At 43.1% G+C, this 18,729-nt stretch overlaps 1 protein-coding gene across 11 annotated transcripts in view; it reads left to right on the top strand.

The window, feature by feature from the left end:
* The first annotated feature begins 6,403 nt into the window (after positions 1-6,403).
* ica1 (islet cell autoantigen 1) overlaps positions 6,404-18,729 on the top strand; it is a 128,079-nt gene continuing 115,753 nt past the window's right edge. For 7 of the 11 annotated variants that reach the window (XM_048613771.1, XM_048613749.1, XM_048613756.1 and 4 more), the window contains exons 1-2: positions 6,404-6,633; positions 17,654-17,683. In XM_048613771.1, coding sequence (XP_048469728.1) covers positions 17,660-17,683 — 24 coding nt within the window. In that variant the 5' untranslated portion in view covers positions 6,404-6,633; positions 17,654-17,659. The other 4 variants (XM_048613777.1, XM_048613735.1, XM_048613783.1 and 1 more) reach the window with 2 other exon arrangements.

Below are 18,729 nucleotides of genomic sequence, written 5' to 3'. Positions count from 1 at the left end.
CCTACTCCATCTCTATCATCCTACAGGTGTGATTTTTGCCCCACCTCACCACATCCATTCCCTGAAATACTCACCACTTAGTAGATATTCTGGAATCCACTGGCATCCCTCATGCAGGCTCCACTTTTAAAAAGCTGTTGTGCTCCCACATAAGGTCTGTCAGTGTGGAGTTATCTGAATGTTCCTGACATTTGCCCTGAAGGATATCGGCACCTCACTTTGTGGATTGGAGCATAAAGACCTGCTGGACCAGGCTGCACATAACAGGAACTCCCTCTTTTCCTCAGACCAACAGTGGAGGTCACGACATTAGATATTGGTCATCAGCCTGGTCTGAGGTTGCACCTCAGTTTAAAAATTCTCAGCCATCTCGAGGAATGTCCAGAACAGTAGGAAGAAGGTTAATGACCATTTCCACAGGCCATCAGAGAAAGTTCCACAATCACCTCTGATACCGCACACTCACTCTGTTACTGCACCCATCTCCCACCAAGGCTCATTCTCAACAACTCTCACTGCCTGCAACATCTTCCCACATTTGTTGTGGCACACCCCAATCCTAGAGACCACTCATCCTGCAAGCCCTCTGCACTGCCTACTATTTGCTTGGGACACCTCCTCACCTTAACTGAAAGTATCATCTGTGTCACCCACTTTCATCTACTGGGTAATTAGTAACTGCAGATGATAGTGTGTGTATTTTTGTTTCTTTTTCATTAAAAGGAAGATGTTTGGAGAAAAGCAATTATACTTGGTGTTCTAGATGGCTTGCCATAGTCATGTTACCTCTACCTGTAAGTGCCAGGAATGTGCTGCCAGAGGAGGGGTTGGCGGCAGATACAATAGCAACGTTTAAGAGCCATCTTGACAGATATATGAATAGGCAGGGAACACATAGGACAGCACAGAGGCCAAAGGTGGGCTGAAAGGCTGTCTCTTCGTAGGGTTGGGGAACATTCCTTTTTCCAGTCCTATTCCGGCCCCCATCCACAACTCCTCCTCCGATATATTGACGATATTATCGGTGCTGCTTCCCCCTCTCGTCTGGAATTGGAAAACGTCATCAATTTCGCCTCCAATTTCCACCCTGCCCTCACTTTCACCTGGTCTATCTCTGACTCTTCCCTTACGTGACACTTCTGTTTCCATTTCTGGGTATAGACTGGCCACTAAAATCCACTACAAACCCACTGACTGCCACAGTTACCTGGACTATACATCCTCACACCCCACTTCCTGTAAAGACTCCATTCCACTCTCCCAGTTTCTCCGTCTCCATCGTATATGTTCAGATGAGGCCAACTTCTACAAGGAAGCCTCCTTCTTCCTCAACTGAGGATTCCCCAGCTCCACGGTCAACAGGACCCTCAACCAGATCCGACCAATCTCCCACACTTCCGCCCTCATCCCTTCTCTTCCCTCTCACAAAAGCAATGGGTTCCCCTTGTCCTTACCTACCATTCCACCAGCTTCCACATCCAGAAGATCATCAGACGCCATTTCCGCCACCTCCAGCAAGATGCCACCACCAGACACATATTCTCCTCCCCTCCCCTCCCTTGTCTGCCTTCCAGAGGGACCGTTCCCTCCGGGACAACCTGGTCCACGCTTCCATCACCCCCAACAACTCCCCACAGCCCTCCAGCACTTTCCCCAGTAACCGGCAAAGGTGCAACACCTGCCCATTTACCTCCTCCCTCCTCAGTATCCAAGGGCCCAAACATACCTTCCAAGTGAAGCAACATTTCACCTGCACTTCCCAGAATCTAGTCTACTGCGTTCGCTGCTCACAATGTGGTCTCCTCTACACTGGGGAAACGAAGCGTAGACTAGGTGACCGCATCACAGAACATCTACGTTCTGCTCGCAAAAATGACCCTGAACTACCTGTTGCCTGCCACTTTAATGCACTACCCTGTTCCCTAGCCAATATCTCTGTCTCTGACTTGCTGCAGTGTTCTAGCAAAGCTCAACGCAAGCTGGAGGAACAACACCTCACTTTCCGCTTGGCGACCCTGCAGCCCTCCAGACGCAATATCAAGTTCAATAATTTTAGGACCTAAACTCTCCCAAGTCCCAGCCCCCTACCCTACACACCAGGCCTTATTACCACATAGCCTGCCATTACACACCACCTGTTGTTAATCACTAACAGTCCCCATTAACAACTATTCACCCTCCCAGCCTGATCGTTATCAACTCTTTGTCTTTCCAACTGCTCTTCTCTCTCTTTAGGCTCTATCCTATCGTTTACTCCCTACCCCATCCCCCCTCCCCTTCTTTCCGCATATAAACTGATGTTTTCCCAGCCACCATCAGTTCTGAGTAAGGGTCACTGGACCAAAACGTTGACTCTGTTTTTCCTTCATAGATGCTGCCAGACCTGCTGAGTTTTTCCAGCAACTTTGTTTTTGTTTAAAGGCTTTTCCTGTGCTGTTCATTGTTCTTCCTTGTGTGTAGTCTGTGGCAGCCATTAAAAACATCTCTTGTCACATATTCCTGCTCGGTGTAATCAAGTAAATTAAAATATTGTAAAGCATTTGCAGGGAAATTGAAACAGAGTACTGTTCTCTTCTTCAATATTCAGCCTGTGAACACTCCATCACACCATTTGTACAAACTTTTGAGCTGTCTGTCTTTAAATTCTGTGCCTGGTGTGCTTCTCTTCACTTCACCTGACAAAGGAACAGTGTTGCGAAAGCTTGTGATTTCAAATAAACTAGTTGGATTATAACCTGGTGTTCTGACCTTGTCTACCCCAGTCCAACACTGGCAGCTCCACATCACATCTACCAGTGACACCACAATCTGCTGGTTTAAAGTGAAGAGGATCTCCAAGAAGATTGCGCATATTTACACAGACATCAGTTTTTGCGGAGATACAAGAAAGTAGAGGAGATCCTGTGATCATGAATCCAACTCAAGTCAACCTGCAGCACAGGCTACACTGAGAGAGTCTGCCATCGCACCTCTCGCACAATCCTCAATCATCTCGCACACAAACTCTACAATCGAGATAGAGTCTATATTCTCAGATTGCACTCAGGATACCGTGGACGATCAGCCACAAGACACTGCCAAGCAGACGAGGCAATGGAACTACGTCACCTACATGCACACCAAGAATAAGAAACTTGGCATCACGACCAGCAGTAACCAAGCAACCCCCAGTACCACAGTTAAAACCAGTCGCGCTACAGAGAAATTCATCATCAACTTGTCTGACCACACACTTCAACCAGACGAAATTGAAGTTCTCAGTTGCGGCCTCACTCGTGACACTACACACTTCTTACAGAAACTCAGCACCCACAGACCAGTCAAACCAGGAACATTCTTCATCACAATGGAGGTTTTGGCACTCTATACTAGCATCTCCCATGTCAAGGCTTCACTGCAACAGCCTCAGCACTCAACACTAACCACTGCCAATTTCCAGACACCATCCTACAACTCATCTGCTTCATTCTTGACCACAACATCTTCATCTTCAACAACCAACTCTTCATCCAGACACACAGAACAGGCAGGGAGACCAAATTTGCACCCCAATATGCCAACATTTTCATGAACAAGTTCGAGCAAGACTTATTTGCTGCACAGGACCTCCAACCAACGCTATACACCAGATACATTGGCAACATTTTCTTCCTTAAGACTCTTGGCGAGGAATCACTGAAATGACTACATAACGATATCACAAGTTTCATCCCACCATCAGACTTATTCTTCAGAATCAGTCTCATGCTTGGATACATGTATCTCCATCAAGGACGGACACCTCAGTACATCACTCTACCACAAGCCCATGGATAACCTCATGATGCTGCACTTCTCTAGCTTCCACCCTAAACATGTTTAAAAAAGCCATCCTCTTCAGACAAGCCCTTCATATATACAGGATCCGCTCAGATGAGGAGGAAGGCGATGGACGCCTAAAGATGCTGAAAGACATCCTCATAAGAATGGGATACGATGCTCAACTCATCGATCACCAATTCTGACGTGCCACAGTGAAAAACCACAACAACCTCCTCAGATGACAGACACAGGACACAACCGATAGAGTACCCTTCATCATCCAGTACTTCCCCGGAGTAGGGAAACTATGCCATGTTCTTCGCAGCTTTCAAAATGTCATCGATGACGGTGAGCGTCTCACCAAGATCATCCCTACGTCTTCCACTTCTCGTCTTCAAACAACTGCCACTTAGGCAGACCATCGATCGCAGCAAACTACCCAGCCTTCAGGACAACATCAACCACAACACCGTACAACCCTGTCATGGTAACCTCTGCAAGACATGTCAGATCATCAACATGGAAACTACCATCAAATGTGGGAACAAGACCTGCCACATTTTCTTCCTTAAGACTCTTGGTAAGGAATCACTGAAATGACTACATAGTGATATCACAAGTTTCATCCCACCATTAGACTTATTCTTCAGAATCAGTCTCATGCTTTGACACATGTATCTCCATCAAGGACAGACACCTCAGTACATCACTCTACCACAAGCCCATGGATAACCTCATGATGCTGCACTTCTCCAGCTTCCACCCAAAACGTGTTTAAAAAAGCCATCCCCTTCAGACAAGCCCTTCATATACACAGGATCTGCTCAGATGAGGAGGAATGCGATGGACGCCTAAAGATGCTAAAAGACGTCCTCATAAGAATGGGATACGAAAAACCACAACAACCTCCTCAGATGACAGACACAGGACACAACCGATAGAGTACCCTTTGTCATCCAGTACTTCCCCGGAGTAGGGAAACTATGCCATGTTCTTTGCAGCTTTCAAAATGTCATCGTGACGGTGAGCGTCTCACCAAGATCATCCCTACGTCTTCCACTTCTCGTCTTCAAACAACTGCCACTTAGGCAGACCATTGATCGCAGTAAACTACCCAGCCTTCAGGACAACATCAACCACAACACCATACAACCCTGTCTTGGTAACCTCTGCAAGACATATCAGATCATCGACATGAAAACTACCATCACACGTGGGAACAACACCTGTCACGTACATGGCGGATACTCATGTGACTCGGCCAATGTTGTCTACCTCATACGCTGCAGGCAAGGATGCCCCGAGGCATGGAATATTGGCGAGACTATGCAGACGCTACGACAATAGATGAATGGACACCATGCAACAATCGCCAGACAGGAATATTCCCTCCCAGTCAGGGAACACGTCAGTGGTCAAGGACATTCGGCCTCTGATCTTCGGGTAAGTGTCCTTCAAGGCAGTCTTTAAGATACACAACAACACAGAATCGCTGAGCAGAAACTGATAGCAAAGTTCCATATCCATGAAGACGGTCTCAACTGCGATCTTGGGTTCATGTTGCACAACATGTAACCCATCATACTGTTCCGTATCTGTAAAATCGCCCTTACTATCCTGTTTTGACACTATCACCTTGATAACTTGTTATGATCTCTCTACCTTAATAGCTTGTACAGTTTTGGATTACTTGTTACTTTGGTTAGATTCTCGGCATGCGACTCTTATACCTATCATGTTATTGCAGTAATTTAGTTTGTCTCCAGCACCACCTTATTTTTAATTTTTTGTAATTATCTCTCTGCCTCAATTAATCAGATCACAGGTCATCCCTTCACTTGCTCTATAGCTGTTGACACTTTACTCACACCTTCTAACAGTTTTGATCATATGCAGAGACTTATTATTCAGCCTGTGGACACTCCACTCACACCATTTGTATGATGTTTTGATCTCTCTGCATATAAAATCTGTGTCTGTGTGCTTTTCTTCACCTCGCCTGACAAAGGAGCAGCACTCGGAAAGCTTGTGATTTCTAATAAACCTGTTGGACTGTAAACTGGTGTCACGTGGCTTCTGGCTTTGTCCTCCTCAGTCCAACACCGACACCTCCAGATCATGTCCACAATAAATGGAATCTGAGTAACAAATCCTAGAAAAGTCAACTCTGGTCCTTGAGATCTCTGTAGTCGATCTTCTCCACTTTGCCGCCTATCTAGTTGCTCTCCAAAAACTTTCTTGAGAGCCTTCAATTTGACTGTGCCTTTGATTTACATTCTAGTCACTCCTTTTTTACTTGAATGCGCCTCTTCATTATAAGGTAACAAGGTGTGGAGCTGGATGAACACAGCAGGCCAGGCAGCATCAGAGGAGCAGGAAAGCTGACGTTTCGGATCTGGACCCTTCTTCAGAAAAATGTTCATCCAGCTCCACACCTTGTTAGCTCAGACTCCAGGATCGACAGTTCCTGCTACCTCTTCATTATGATGCTTTCCCTCCCTACACGGGTCCTTCCTCGTGTGCGGGGTAGTTTGCAAGTGCAGTGGGGGGTGCTATATAACTTACGAGATGGTTTGATGAATGTATTTGCTAACTGCTAGGCCCCAGTGGCAGTGGCACAGCCCATGAAGAGGATGTGAGGCGGTAGCAGGCTGCTGTGGAACGGAACCAGCTGAGTGACAAGCTGCTAGAATGCTACGTGTTCTTCAGGCATTGTCGACGCGCGCGTGCGTCAGAGACACACCTGAGGCGGCGCGTTCAGCGCCTGGAGCGTGCAGCAGCCGCTGCTTCCTGTCCCTCCAGCCCACTCCATACAGGTAGCAGCAACATCTGGTAGGTGGGAAACCATCCCTCCCGACCAAATGAAATATTGTTGCTGGGGGGGAGGTGGTGGAATATTCGATACATTACTTCAAGCACGCTGCAGGGAAAACGAAACAAATAGAGACTGACGTTTTGTTATTGTCGTGTTCGTCACCAGCGCATTTGCGGAAAGCATAAGCTAAACAAGGTGCCTTTCCCCTTGTACAGAATTGATTTAATTTCGACTCCAGGTTACAGGTTCTGTAGCGTTGTAATCTCTTGCTGCTTTGTGTCTGTATGTTTGATGCAAACTAAGCGGCCGTTGATGTTCCATATGGAAAGGTGGCCTAGAAGGATGCAGGGGAAGGCAGTGTATTTCTAGGATGTGATGTTTTCCAACACCCGGCTGTTCTGCAAGATGGCAGAAGCTTGCAGCGTTTCCTGCGTGATCTCTTGGATTTACTGAATAATGCTTGGCTATTTTAGGGAGTATTTGGTAAGATGTTGAATTACCGATCAGAATGTATTGTGACCACTTGAGAAACTGCTGTCGTATACTGCGGACTGTAAGTTTAATGGTTGCCTTTGAATAAAGTCTCTATTAAATAATTTTAGGTACTTTTTAGGAAGGAAAATAGGGAGTTATTTTTATTACGGCTGTCGTGCGTAAGCGACTATGTGTATATTTGTGAACAAAATATTTGAAACCGTCTTAGGGAAGAGAGCAGCTTTGTAACCCAAATAAATATCTCGTATATAAACAAAATTACTGTAGTGACTTCTGTTCCCATTCGTTTGAAAATTAGAGCAGCCTATCATTTCTGCATTAGAATAATGTAAAATTATTGTTTTATTTTAAAGAAAAACTTTTTAAAAGTTGTACCTGCACTCATTTCAAAGTAGAATCTTGGGCAAAATATCAGCTGTATTTCCGATCTGTGCATAATATATTGCAAACAGTTCATAGCAACCTGCATTATTTGGAAATATGTTTTTTGATTTAACAGTTGCCATACATTTTGTGTGTTTTAATTTTAGTGAACTAGCATTTAGAATATATAATCAGTCTCTACTAAAAATGTTGCATATCTATGTATCTTTTCTGGTTCAGATTCCAATAGAGCCAATGCTAATGTCAGGGAATTTTAATTGAAGTGTCAAGTTTACATAGCTTTTGTTATAAATGTGGGCAAAGGAATTGATCATGAAAATATGTTTCTTTAAAAAAAAAACAAGCTGCGTAACTTTCTAAGATTGGATGTAATTGAACCAGGGCATTATTATTACTCAGTCATGTAATCCTATTTTACTCCAAGATTATACTAGGTCATTACTAAGTAATGCCTCAAAGATCAATTCAAATTTTAAGATACACCTAAGCTCCTTTTACCAGTTAGAAGAGCAATTGTGGCAGATGCAGGGGAACATAACCACCAGTAAGGTCCTTCCAAGCCACGCACCATACTGACTTGGAACATACTTTACTGTCACAGCTTCAAAGTCCCGTAACTCCCTTTCTGACAGTTTTGTTGGCTGTATCTACTTGACAGACATCAGTAGTTCAAGAGGACAGCTCACCACCCTCTTCTCCAGGGTAATTGGGGATAGGAAATAAAAGCTAATGACACTCACATCCCGTAAACAAGTTTTTAAAAAGAAGTTTTGTGTATGGCATGCATTTCCTGTCTATAGGTCTTCTTTCTTGTGGTCAGAAACCCTTAGTTGTGTTTTGATGTCAATGTAAAATTCTATAAGAGCATCTGTAATTCATATAAAACAATTGCTGGTCACAGGTGTTTCTGGCCTTCCAACACTTACTACTGATGTTATCACCCAGTTAAGCCTGATGTTTTGCCCTTCCCTGCAGAATATTCAAGAGAAATCATTTCCCGCTGTGTTTTTTTTAATGGTCCCTGCTGCTATCTCTGCTTATCATCTAGTTCCCGTGATAGTCTCGAATTTTATTATTTTACCACCAGTAAACTGAGTTGTGGATTATTACCTTGCCAGTTCTGCTCCATTTCTAAGTAAAGATCTTCTTTCTTCATGACTGTGGGAGAACAAATATACAAGACATCAAGAGGTCTGTTGTTTCCAAGCAGTCACTATTGGTTGATGCTCTATTCACTTTTCAATTGATTGGTGCCAAATACTGTGTTAACATGTGCCCGCTGGTCCAGTCACTTATTCATTTTTGCCTCATTCCTTCACAGTTCACTGAAGTTTCTCTTACCCAGTGATCTATTAATTTACTAATTCTACTGGTGGCTAGTTCTCTATTAATTCACTGATGCTAACTGTTCCCTTTACTTAAGAATCTCTTGGTTTTTCTTTTGCTTCGTTATTTAACTCATTTATTTGAAGTTGTAGGTTGCTCTATTAACTTACTGATTTTGTTCATTTGCCCATTGTTTCATGACTTCATTAATTCATTGCTGTCTGTTGCTTGGTTAATTTATTGATTTGTGCATTTTCTCATACTCTGAATTTATTAATTCATGAGTGCGCATTATTTTATTTCACATCTACAGAATATGCGTCAATAAATTTGTTGCATCTGTAGTATGAATTGTTGATTCAGTTTTAGCTAGTGCTGTATTGATTTATTAATGATTTGTGATTGTTAGTCACATTGCAATACTTAACAATAATCTTTCATTGTGATGATTAATTGTTCATGTACAAAAACAAAGTTGCTGGAAAAGCTCAGCAGGTCTGGCAGCATCTGTGAAGGAAAAAAAGAGTTAATATTTCGGGTCCGGTCACCCTTCCTCAGAACTGATGGTGGCTGGGAAAATGTCAGTTTATAGCAAGAAAAAGGGAGGGGAATGGGGGAGGGAGTAAACGATAAGATAGAGCCTAAAGAGAGAGAAGAGCAGTTGGACAGACAGCGTTGATAATGATCAGGCTGGGAGGGTGAATAGTTGTTAGTGGGGACTATTAGTGACTAACAACAGGTGGTGTGTAATGGCAGGCTATGTGGTGACGAGGCCTGCTGTGTGGGATAGAGGGCTGGGACATGGGAGAGTTTAGGCCCTAAAATTATTGAACTCGATATTGAGCCCGGAGGGTTGCAGGGTCCCCAAGCGGAAAATGAGGCGTTGAGGTTCGCTGGAACACTACAGCAAGCCAGAGACACAGATGTTGGCCAGGGAACAGGGTGGTGTGTTAAAGTGGCAGGCAGCGGGTAGTTCAGGGTCTTTTTTTTTTTGCAGGCAGAACATAGATGTTCTGTGAAGAGGTCAACCAGTCTACACTTCATTTCCCCAATGTAGAGGAGACCACGTTGTGAGCAGTGAATGCTGTAGACTAGATTCTGGGAAGTGCAGGTGAAATGTTGGTTCGCTTGAACCCTTGAATGTTTGGGCCCTTGGATACAGGGGAGGGAGGAGGTAGATGGGCAGGTGTTGCACCTTCGCTGGTTACAGGGGAAGGTGCCGTGGGGCTATGGGGGAGTGTTGGGGGTGAAGGAAGTGTGGACCAGGGTGCTTGAGGAAGGCGGACAAGGGAGGGGAGAGGAATATGTGTCTGGTGGAGACAACTTGCTGGAGGTGGCAGAAATGGCATCTGATGATCTGGATGTGGATGCTGGTGGAATGGTAGGTAAGGACAAGGGGAACCCTATCACTATTGAGGGAGGGAAGAGAAGGGGTGAGGGCGGAAGTGCAGGAGATGGGTCGAACCTGGTTGAGGGCCCTGTTGAGGAATCCTTGGTTGAGGAAGAAGGTGGACATTTTGTAGGCTCCCTTTTCGAAGTTGGCCTCATCTGAACATATACGACGGAGACAGAGGAACTGAGAGAATGAGATGGAGTCTTTACAGGAAGTGGGATGTGAGGATGTATAGTCCAGGTAGCTGTGGGAGTCAGTGGGTTTGTAGTGGATATTAGCGGCCAGTCTGTCCCCAGAAATGGAAACAGAAATGTCAAGGAAGGGAAGGGAGGAGTCAGAGATAGCCCAGGTGAAAGTGAGGGCATTTACCATTTACCTCCTTTCCCCCCAAGTAACGAAGGGCCCAAACATACCTTCCAAGTGAAGCAACACTTCACCTGCACTTCCCAGAATCTAGTCTACTGCATTCGCTGCTCACAATGTGGTCTCCTGTACATTGGGGAAACAAAGCGTAGACTGGGTGACCGCTTTGCAGAACATCTACGTTCTGCTTACAGAAAAGATCCTGAACTACCTGTTGTCTGCCACTTTAATGCATCACCCTGCTCCCTGGCCAGCATCTCTGTCTCTGGCTTGCTGTAGTGTTCCAGCGAACCACAACGCAAGCTGGAAGAACAAGACCTCATTTTCCGCTTGGGGACCCTGTAGCCCTCCGGACTCAATATTGAGTTCAATAATTTTAGGGCCTAAACTCTCCCAAGTCCCAGCCCCCTACCCCACACACCAGGCCTTGTTACCACATAGCCTGCCATTACATACCACCTGTTGTTAGTCACTAATCATCCCCATTAACAACTATTCACCCTCCCAGCCTGATCGTTATCAACCTTTTATCTGTCCAACTGCTCTTCTCTCTCTCTTTAGTCTCTATCTTATCATTTACTCCCTACCCCATCCCCCTCCCCTTCTTTCCGCATATAAACTGATGTTTTCCCAGCCACCATCAGTTCTGAGGAAGAGTGACCGGACCCGAAACATTAACTCTGTTTTTTCCTTCACAGATGCTGCCAGACCTGCTGAGATTTTCCAGCAACTTTGTTTTTGTTGCTGATTCATAGCATCCATAGTTCTTTCACGTTTTAATTGTTCATCTACATTGTTTCTATTGTTTGAGTTTTCCTGCTATAAATGTGTGGCTGTGTCAAAGTGGCTGGAGAGGCCAAAAGGCTGAACATAAGAACTAGGAGCAGGACTAAGAGTAGGCCATCTGGCCCCTCTAGCCTGCACCGCCATTCAATAAGATCATGGCTGATCTTTTTGAGACTCAGCTCCACTTGCTCGCCCGCTCACCATAACCCTTAATTCCTTTACTGTTCAAAAATTTATCTAGCCTTGCCTTAAAAACATGCAGCGAGGTAGCTTCAACCGCTTCACTGGGCAGGGAATTCCACAGATTCACAACCCTTTGGGTGAAGAAGTTCCTCCTGACCTCAGTCCTACATCTGCTTCCTTTTATTTTGAGGCTATGCCCCCTAGTCCTAGTTTCACCTGCTAGTGGAAACAACCTCCCTGCCTCCACCTTATCTATTCCCTTCATAATCTTATGTTTCTATAAGATCTCCCTCATTCTTCTGAATTCCAATGAGTATAATCCCAGCCTACTCGGTCTCTCCTCATAATCCAACCCTCTCAACTCTGGAATCTGCACCCCCTCCAGTGCTAGTATATCCCTTCTCAAGTAAGGAGACCAAAACTGCACACAGTACTCCAGGTGTGGCCTCACCAGGACCCTATACAGCTGCAGCATAGCCTCCCTGTTTTTAAACTCCATCCCTCTAGCAATGACAGACAAAATTCCATTTGCCTTTTTAATTACCTGCTGCACTGCAATCCTACTTTTAGCAATTCATGCACAAGAACACCCAAGTCCCTCTGCGCAACAGCATGCTGCAATTTTTTACCATTTAAAACATAGTCCATTTTGCTGTTATTTCTACCAAAATGGATGACCTCACACTTATCAACATTGTACTCCATCTGCCAGACTTTTGCTCACTCATTTAGACTATCTATATCCCTCTGTAGACTTTCAGTGTCTTCTGCACACTTTGCTCTACCACTCACCTTAGTGTCATCTGCAAATTTTGACACACCACACTTGGTCCCCAACTCCAAATCATCTATGTAAATTGTAAACAATTGCGGTCCCAACACTGATCCCTGAGGCACACCACTAGCCACTAGCCACTGACCACCAACCAGAAAAACACCCATTTACCCCTACTCTTTGCTTTCTACTGGTCAACCAATCCTCTATCCATGCCAATACATTACCTGTAATACTGTGCAACTTTATCTTATGTAGCAGCCTTTGGTGTGGCACCTTGTCAAATGCCTTTTGGAAATCCAGATACACTACATCCACAGGTTCCCCATTGTCCACCATGCAAGTAATGTCCTCAAAGAATTCCACCAAATTAGTTAAACTTGACCTACCCTTCATGAACCCATGCTGGGTGTTCCCAATGGGAGAATTTATATTCAGTTTGTAGGTCCATTGAAATTGCTAGTTAAGGTTTTTTTGGGATGAGTTGAACGGAGTATATTTTGTGTGTGCTCTCGCCAATATTAATTGATGATGTGGACAAAGAGGATCCCTTCCCATTCAGCCTGTCTATGCTTCTCATAGCTTTCTACATCTCAATCATGTCGCACCCCCTCTCCCCCACCTCCTCAGTCTCCTCCATTCCATGGAAAACAACCCAAATCTGTCTTCATAACTAAAACGTCCAGCCCAGGCAACATCCTGGTAAATCTCCACTGCACCCTCCCCAGTGCAATCACCGTTCTATATTGTAGATTCCAGAACTGCACACAATACTGTCGCTGTGACCTAACCATCATTTTATACAGTTCCAGCATAATTTTCCTGCACTTGAACTCTCTGCCTCAGCAAATAAATGCAAGTAATTGAGTGATTTGATAAGTTCAAAAATTCAGCTTGGAAACCTTTAGTGCTCCTTTTTGTTCCTTTTATAACATTAAAAAACAGTCAATCAACAAGTGCATCTTGACACAAATATATTGGTACACCTATAAAGAATTGTTTCTCCATTGTACTTGGTGATTTATGACTTTAGCCTGTTTATGGCATTTTCCATTATATAGATACAAAACGTAAATTTGTTCAGCGTTCATGCATGTTTAATAAATGTGGATAACTACAAAGATCTAACTACTTATCAATAGAATAGAATAGAATAGTCTTTAATGTCACGTGCACTTGAATGAATGCAGTGAAAAGTTTGTAATGTCGCCTCTTTAGCGCCATGTTAGTTACAGAGTACCTAGGTACAGATACTTTTAAGTGTTTGTTACAGAATTGAAAGAGTGGAAGAAGGTCTAACATAGTAATACAAAGTTTTAAAAAGTACTCAACTTACTTTTTATTCTTATTCTGGACTTTGAGTATCTTTGAAACTATTCAACACTATAGTCCTTTTTCATTGAGTCTGTGCCTGCCATGCTTCAGAACACAAGGCCTCGCTGCCTCCACACGCTGGCCTCCAGCCCAGACTCGACTCTGGGACTTGCCTCCAGGACTTGCCTCCCAGGTCAGCCTGGGCTCAGTCTGTTCCCACTCCAGGCTTCGATCGCGACTCGCATCCGGGACTGGGCTTCCGCACTGGGCTGGACTCTGACTCGCCTCCATTCTCCATTCCCTCCAGGTCGGGTAGCTTAAGAAATTAAAAGTTCGGGTAGGGGTAGAAAAACTGCAGAAAAAAGTGAAAAAAAGAAAGAGAAAGGAAAAGGAACTGGTGAGCAGAGGAGCTCCTGCTGGAGCACTTTTCTCTGCTGCCGTCTTGAACCCTGGGTCAGCAGATTGGTGATATAATGGCCTGGATAAATAGTAGGGTAGGACCTGAATGCAGACGTCCTGTCCCCATTTCTGAAGGATGCATTTTTGCCAGTAAAGGAAAAGGGATGGAATCATACCTTGGGGAACCCTGAATGTGGCAGTGATGAATTTAGACAGACCTCAATTTGGCAGTAGAAAGAGACTTGACCTGCTCAATGGGAGTCACAAATTTATGGAAGAGACATGAATATTCTAGAAGGATGAATAAGACCAATATAATGGTCGTGATTTGATATTTTGTAAATGTCTTTCTCTCTCAGGATCATGAAACTCAAGTCAATGAATACTTTAGCTATCTGAGGAGATAATTGTTTGTTGATCTTTTAGCTTAAATAATGACTTTGTCTTTTTATTTGAAAGAAAGGACTTTCATAGAAAAGAAAATTGAAATTCAGTTTTCCTCTATTTGGAAACTTTGGTTCCACAACAAAGCAATATATTATGAATCTTCACCACACTATATTTTTAGCAGAGTGTTCAAAGTTCACAGTTTAGTTGACAACCCGAAGTTTTAGCTGTCTTTGTGGAATTATACATAGATGTTTGGTTTTGTCAGAGAATAACCACATATGATTAGCTTTGAATGAGCTTTCATATAAGGGATATTTTAATTGAGTCATGGAATTTGAGTATCACCTACTAGGCCAGAACTTATTACCCATTCTTTATTGGCTTTGAGAAGGTGGTGGTGAGATACGCCCATGGTTTTTTAGGAAGAGAATTCCATGTTTCGACTCACTGACAGTGACAGAGCAGTGATTATAATACCACGTCAGGATGATGTCTGGCTTGGAGAGGTGCTTACAGATTCTTGGAGACACCACTTATGCTACTTATTGAATCATACAGCCACACAGCTCAAAAGAGGGCCATCAAAACTGTGCCAACCTGTCTGCATTATTCCCACTTTCCAGCACTTAGTGCATGGCCTTGAATGTTGTGATATTTCCCTTGTTATGGCAGCACTATCCTACTGACGGCACTACAAAATGTGTTCCGTGCCTTAGCAATCCAGACCTCGCACTGAGCAGAGAAGTACACCAAGGTAATATGGGCACATCAGAACGCAGGCAAGCTGCACTACAAAATGTGGATTTAAAAATATATGTAATTCTACAAATTTTCAATGACAACTAATTGTAATACTTTGCCATATGCCTACATAAGACTCATCTGAAGATAAGCTATTTAAGGTTCTATTCTTTTCAGTAATTATTTCTTCCAAAGTCCAGTGACTTTGGGTCAAAATTTTTCTGCTAACTGATAATTGGTTAGAGCTTTGTATCTTGGTCAAACAAGGAAGACCATCGTTGTCTAGAAAGGTAGGTATAATTCATCTTTTGAACTTTGCCTCTCCAGTGAACACAATTGATTTGCCTTAGCATGGCCACTATGTGATCATCTGAATGTTAATTGTCTTCCCCTTCATATGAAAAGTTGGCTGCATTTATGATCTAAATTCTAATAACGTCAAGCACTGAAATGCATCTTTTCATGGGAAAGGCTGATTTCAAGATTAATTCTGTTTCCATGACTGCATTAAAAAGGCAGAAAGCTGCAGAGAAGCATTCTCTATTCATCTAACTGGTAGAGGTCGTGGATTCGTAAGGTGCTGTCAAAGGAACCTTGGTGAGTTCCTGCAGTATATCTTCTAGATGGTACACATTGCTGCCACTGTGCATCAGTGGTGAGGGGAGTGAATGTAGAAAGTGGTGATAGGGTGACAGTCAAGCAGGCTACTTTGTTCTGGATGGTGTGGACATTTTTGAACCTTGATTGAGTTGCATTCATCAGACAAATAGAGAGTATTACATCACATCGATGACTTGTGCCTTGCAAATTGTAGACGGGCTTTGAGAGTCAGGAGGTGAGTTGCTCACTGCAGAATTGCTAGATTTTGATCTGTTCTTGTAGCCACAATATTTTTGTGGCTGATCCAGTTCAGTTTCTGATCAGTGGTAACCACAGGATGTTGATAGTAGGGAATTCAGTGAAGTTAATGCTATTGAACAGCAAATAGTGATAGTTAGATTCTTTCTTGTTGGTGTCATTGCCTGGCACTTGAGTTCAAAATATTACTTGCCACTTAGCAGACTAGGTATCTAATGAAGTTTTTAGTATAGTGAAGCCAGTGGTACAAGTTTAGACTTTTTCAAATCTTGCATCACTGCTGAGTTCTAAGTAAGATAGACACTGAGTGAGTTGGCATTTAGTTGTCAGGTGAATCTTTCAGTGAGGGTGCATAAGTTATAAGAAATAGGAGTCTAATAGGGTAGTGGCAGAAAATTGATCTGGGTAAAAATAATCAAGTATAGCAACACCGGTTATCGACAAAAAGTGCAGATCAAAGATGGCATAGACTTCAAAACCATAAGAGTTGTGTTAAACTTGTACAAAATTTTGGCTAGGCCACGCTTGGAGTACTTTGCACAGATCTAAATAAAATACACTTCAGCACAGGAGAAAGTATCATAATGGTAATACCAGAACTGGGGAATATAACTATCTTGAGGAAGACTAAGAAGGCCAAAGCTCCTTTCTGTACATCCTTTTATTGACAAGCGACCCGACAAAGCACTTTAAACTTTTGAAGGATTCAATAGTCCGGACATTGAGTAGATGCTTTCACTTGTTGAGGAGTTCAGAACTAAAGTTATCAATATAACGAGGGAATCAAATAAAGAACTTATGAGAAACTTCTTTAGAGAATGGTGAAAGTTTGGACTTTCCTTCCACATGGAGTGGCTGAGGCACATAGCTAAATGGAAACTGGATAAATGCTTGAGGGATAAATAAATAGATGGTTATGTTAAAAAGATGTGGTGACATAAGACAGAAGAGTCTTGTTTGAAGCTTTAAAACCAGTATGAACTCTCTCATGATTTGTACCTTTTTGGATGGTGGACAGGCTTCGTGGAGGAAGGAGGTGAGTTACACAACACACACGTTTCCTAGCCTCAAACCTCATAGAATCCCTACGATGTGGAAACAGGCCATTCGGCCCAACAAGTCCACACTGACTCTGAAGAGCATCATCCCACCCTACTCCTCTAAACTTGCATTTCCAATGGCTGATCCACCTAACCTGCACACTGTGGGCAACTTAGCACGGCCAATCCACCTAACCCCCACATCTTTGGGCTGTGGGAGGAAACTGAAGCACCAGGAGGAAACCCACGCAGTGAATGTGCAAATGCCATGCAGACAGTCACCCAAGGCTGGGATTGAACCCAGGTTCCTGGCGTTGTGAGGCAACAGTGCTAACCACTCGGTCACTGTGCCGTTCTTGTAACTACAGTATTTTTATGGCTGATCAGTTCATTTCAATGGTAACCCCCAGGATGTTGATAGTGTGGCTTGAGTAACGTTCTATACAAGTCCTGATTAGAATTGTTGCTTTGGTTATGAACATATCTGCATGTTATTTTGTATTGTGGTTAAACAGAACTGGCCAGTTTTGAAAATGCATAGTCATTTAAAAGCATTTCTGAACATTTAATATGTTTTGCTCTCATTTCAGGTTTTAATGAAACATGGACCATCCAGACTAGTAAGTATTATCCTTTTGCCAACCTTCCTAAAATTACTGAAAAATATTATAGAGAAAAGGAACTAGCAACACAAACAAGTTTATAATTAAATGAGATAAAAATGTTTATTAAATTTGCAACCGTAATATACATTGCTTTGAAGGACCAGATCTGCATGGAGTAAAGGACTGAGAAGTAAAGCAACTTGAGAGTAAGCAGTAAATTGTAAACGTGATATACCTTTCTGGATTTTGTTTTTAAAAGGTAGCTAATATGCACTTGAATATTTGTACTGTTTTTCCTTACATGTATGTCTGTAGAGGAAAAATCAAAAGCATAGGAATTGACATTACAGCACATTCATTCCACATAGAAGTGTAATCAGCTTCATCAGATTACTGTGCAATGGTGAAGTTGATGGTATAGATCACTTCCTTAATGTTGAACGTTTCCTACTTTCATTATTTTGATATCAATGAGATGAAAATTGGGTTGGCTCTATCAGCAATAGTTGATCCCCTTTATTAGATGTGTAACCAGCTGATAGTGATGTAAGTTATTTCAAATATCACTCAACCACACACTTCCTTCACTCTACTTTAAAAAAAAACACTTTTTTAATTCAGAATTTACACTTTTCCTCCAAAATGTAGTAGTTCTTGTTCCTCTGAAGTCTTGGATTGATGTCTGTGTTGTCATGCAATCTTGTAAATTGTTCCTGCTGGTTTACCATGACAACTACCTTGACATCAGTAGTCTTTTAATGTTATTCCTGTTTATCCTGCATTCAAAATGTTTGTGAATTGGAAATAAAAGCGGTTCCATCACAGGTTACTGGGGCATACTATTTGTTTCTACTGTCTCATTGAAATTCCATTATTCTGGGATAGCAAACATTTCTGTTTTTGAACTTCTATTTTTTCCATGTTTTCTTTTACCTACGGAAATGCATCGTTCATGAGGTTGAGGTCCTAGTACTGATTCCTATGGCACTTGACCACCAGCCACCACCCCCACCGCTTCCCCCCACCCCCCCCCCCCCCCCCCCCCCCCCCCCCCCCCCCCC

Source organism: Rhincodon typus, chromosome 2, assembly GCF_021869965.1.
Source record: "Rhincodon typus isolate 14 chromosome 2, sRhiTyp1.1, whole genome shotgun sequence".
NCBI classification, from domain to species: domain Eukaryota; kingdom Metazoa; phylum Chordata; class Chondrichthyes; order Orectolobiformes; family Rhincodontidae; genus Rhincodon; species Rhincodon typus.
The sequence above is the reverse complement of the archived record's forward strand: the minus strand, read 5'-3'. Positions and strand labels throughout refer to the sequence as shown.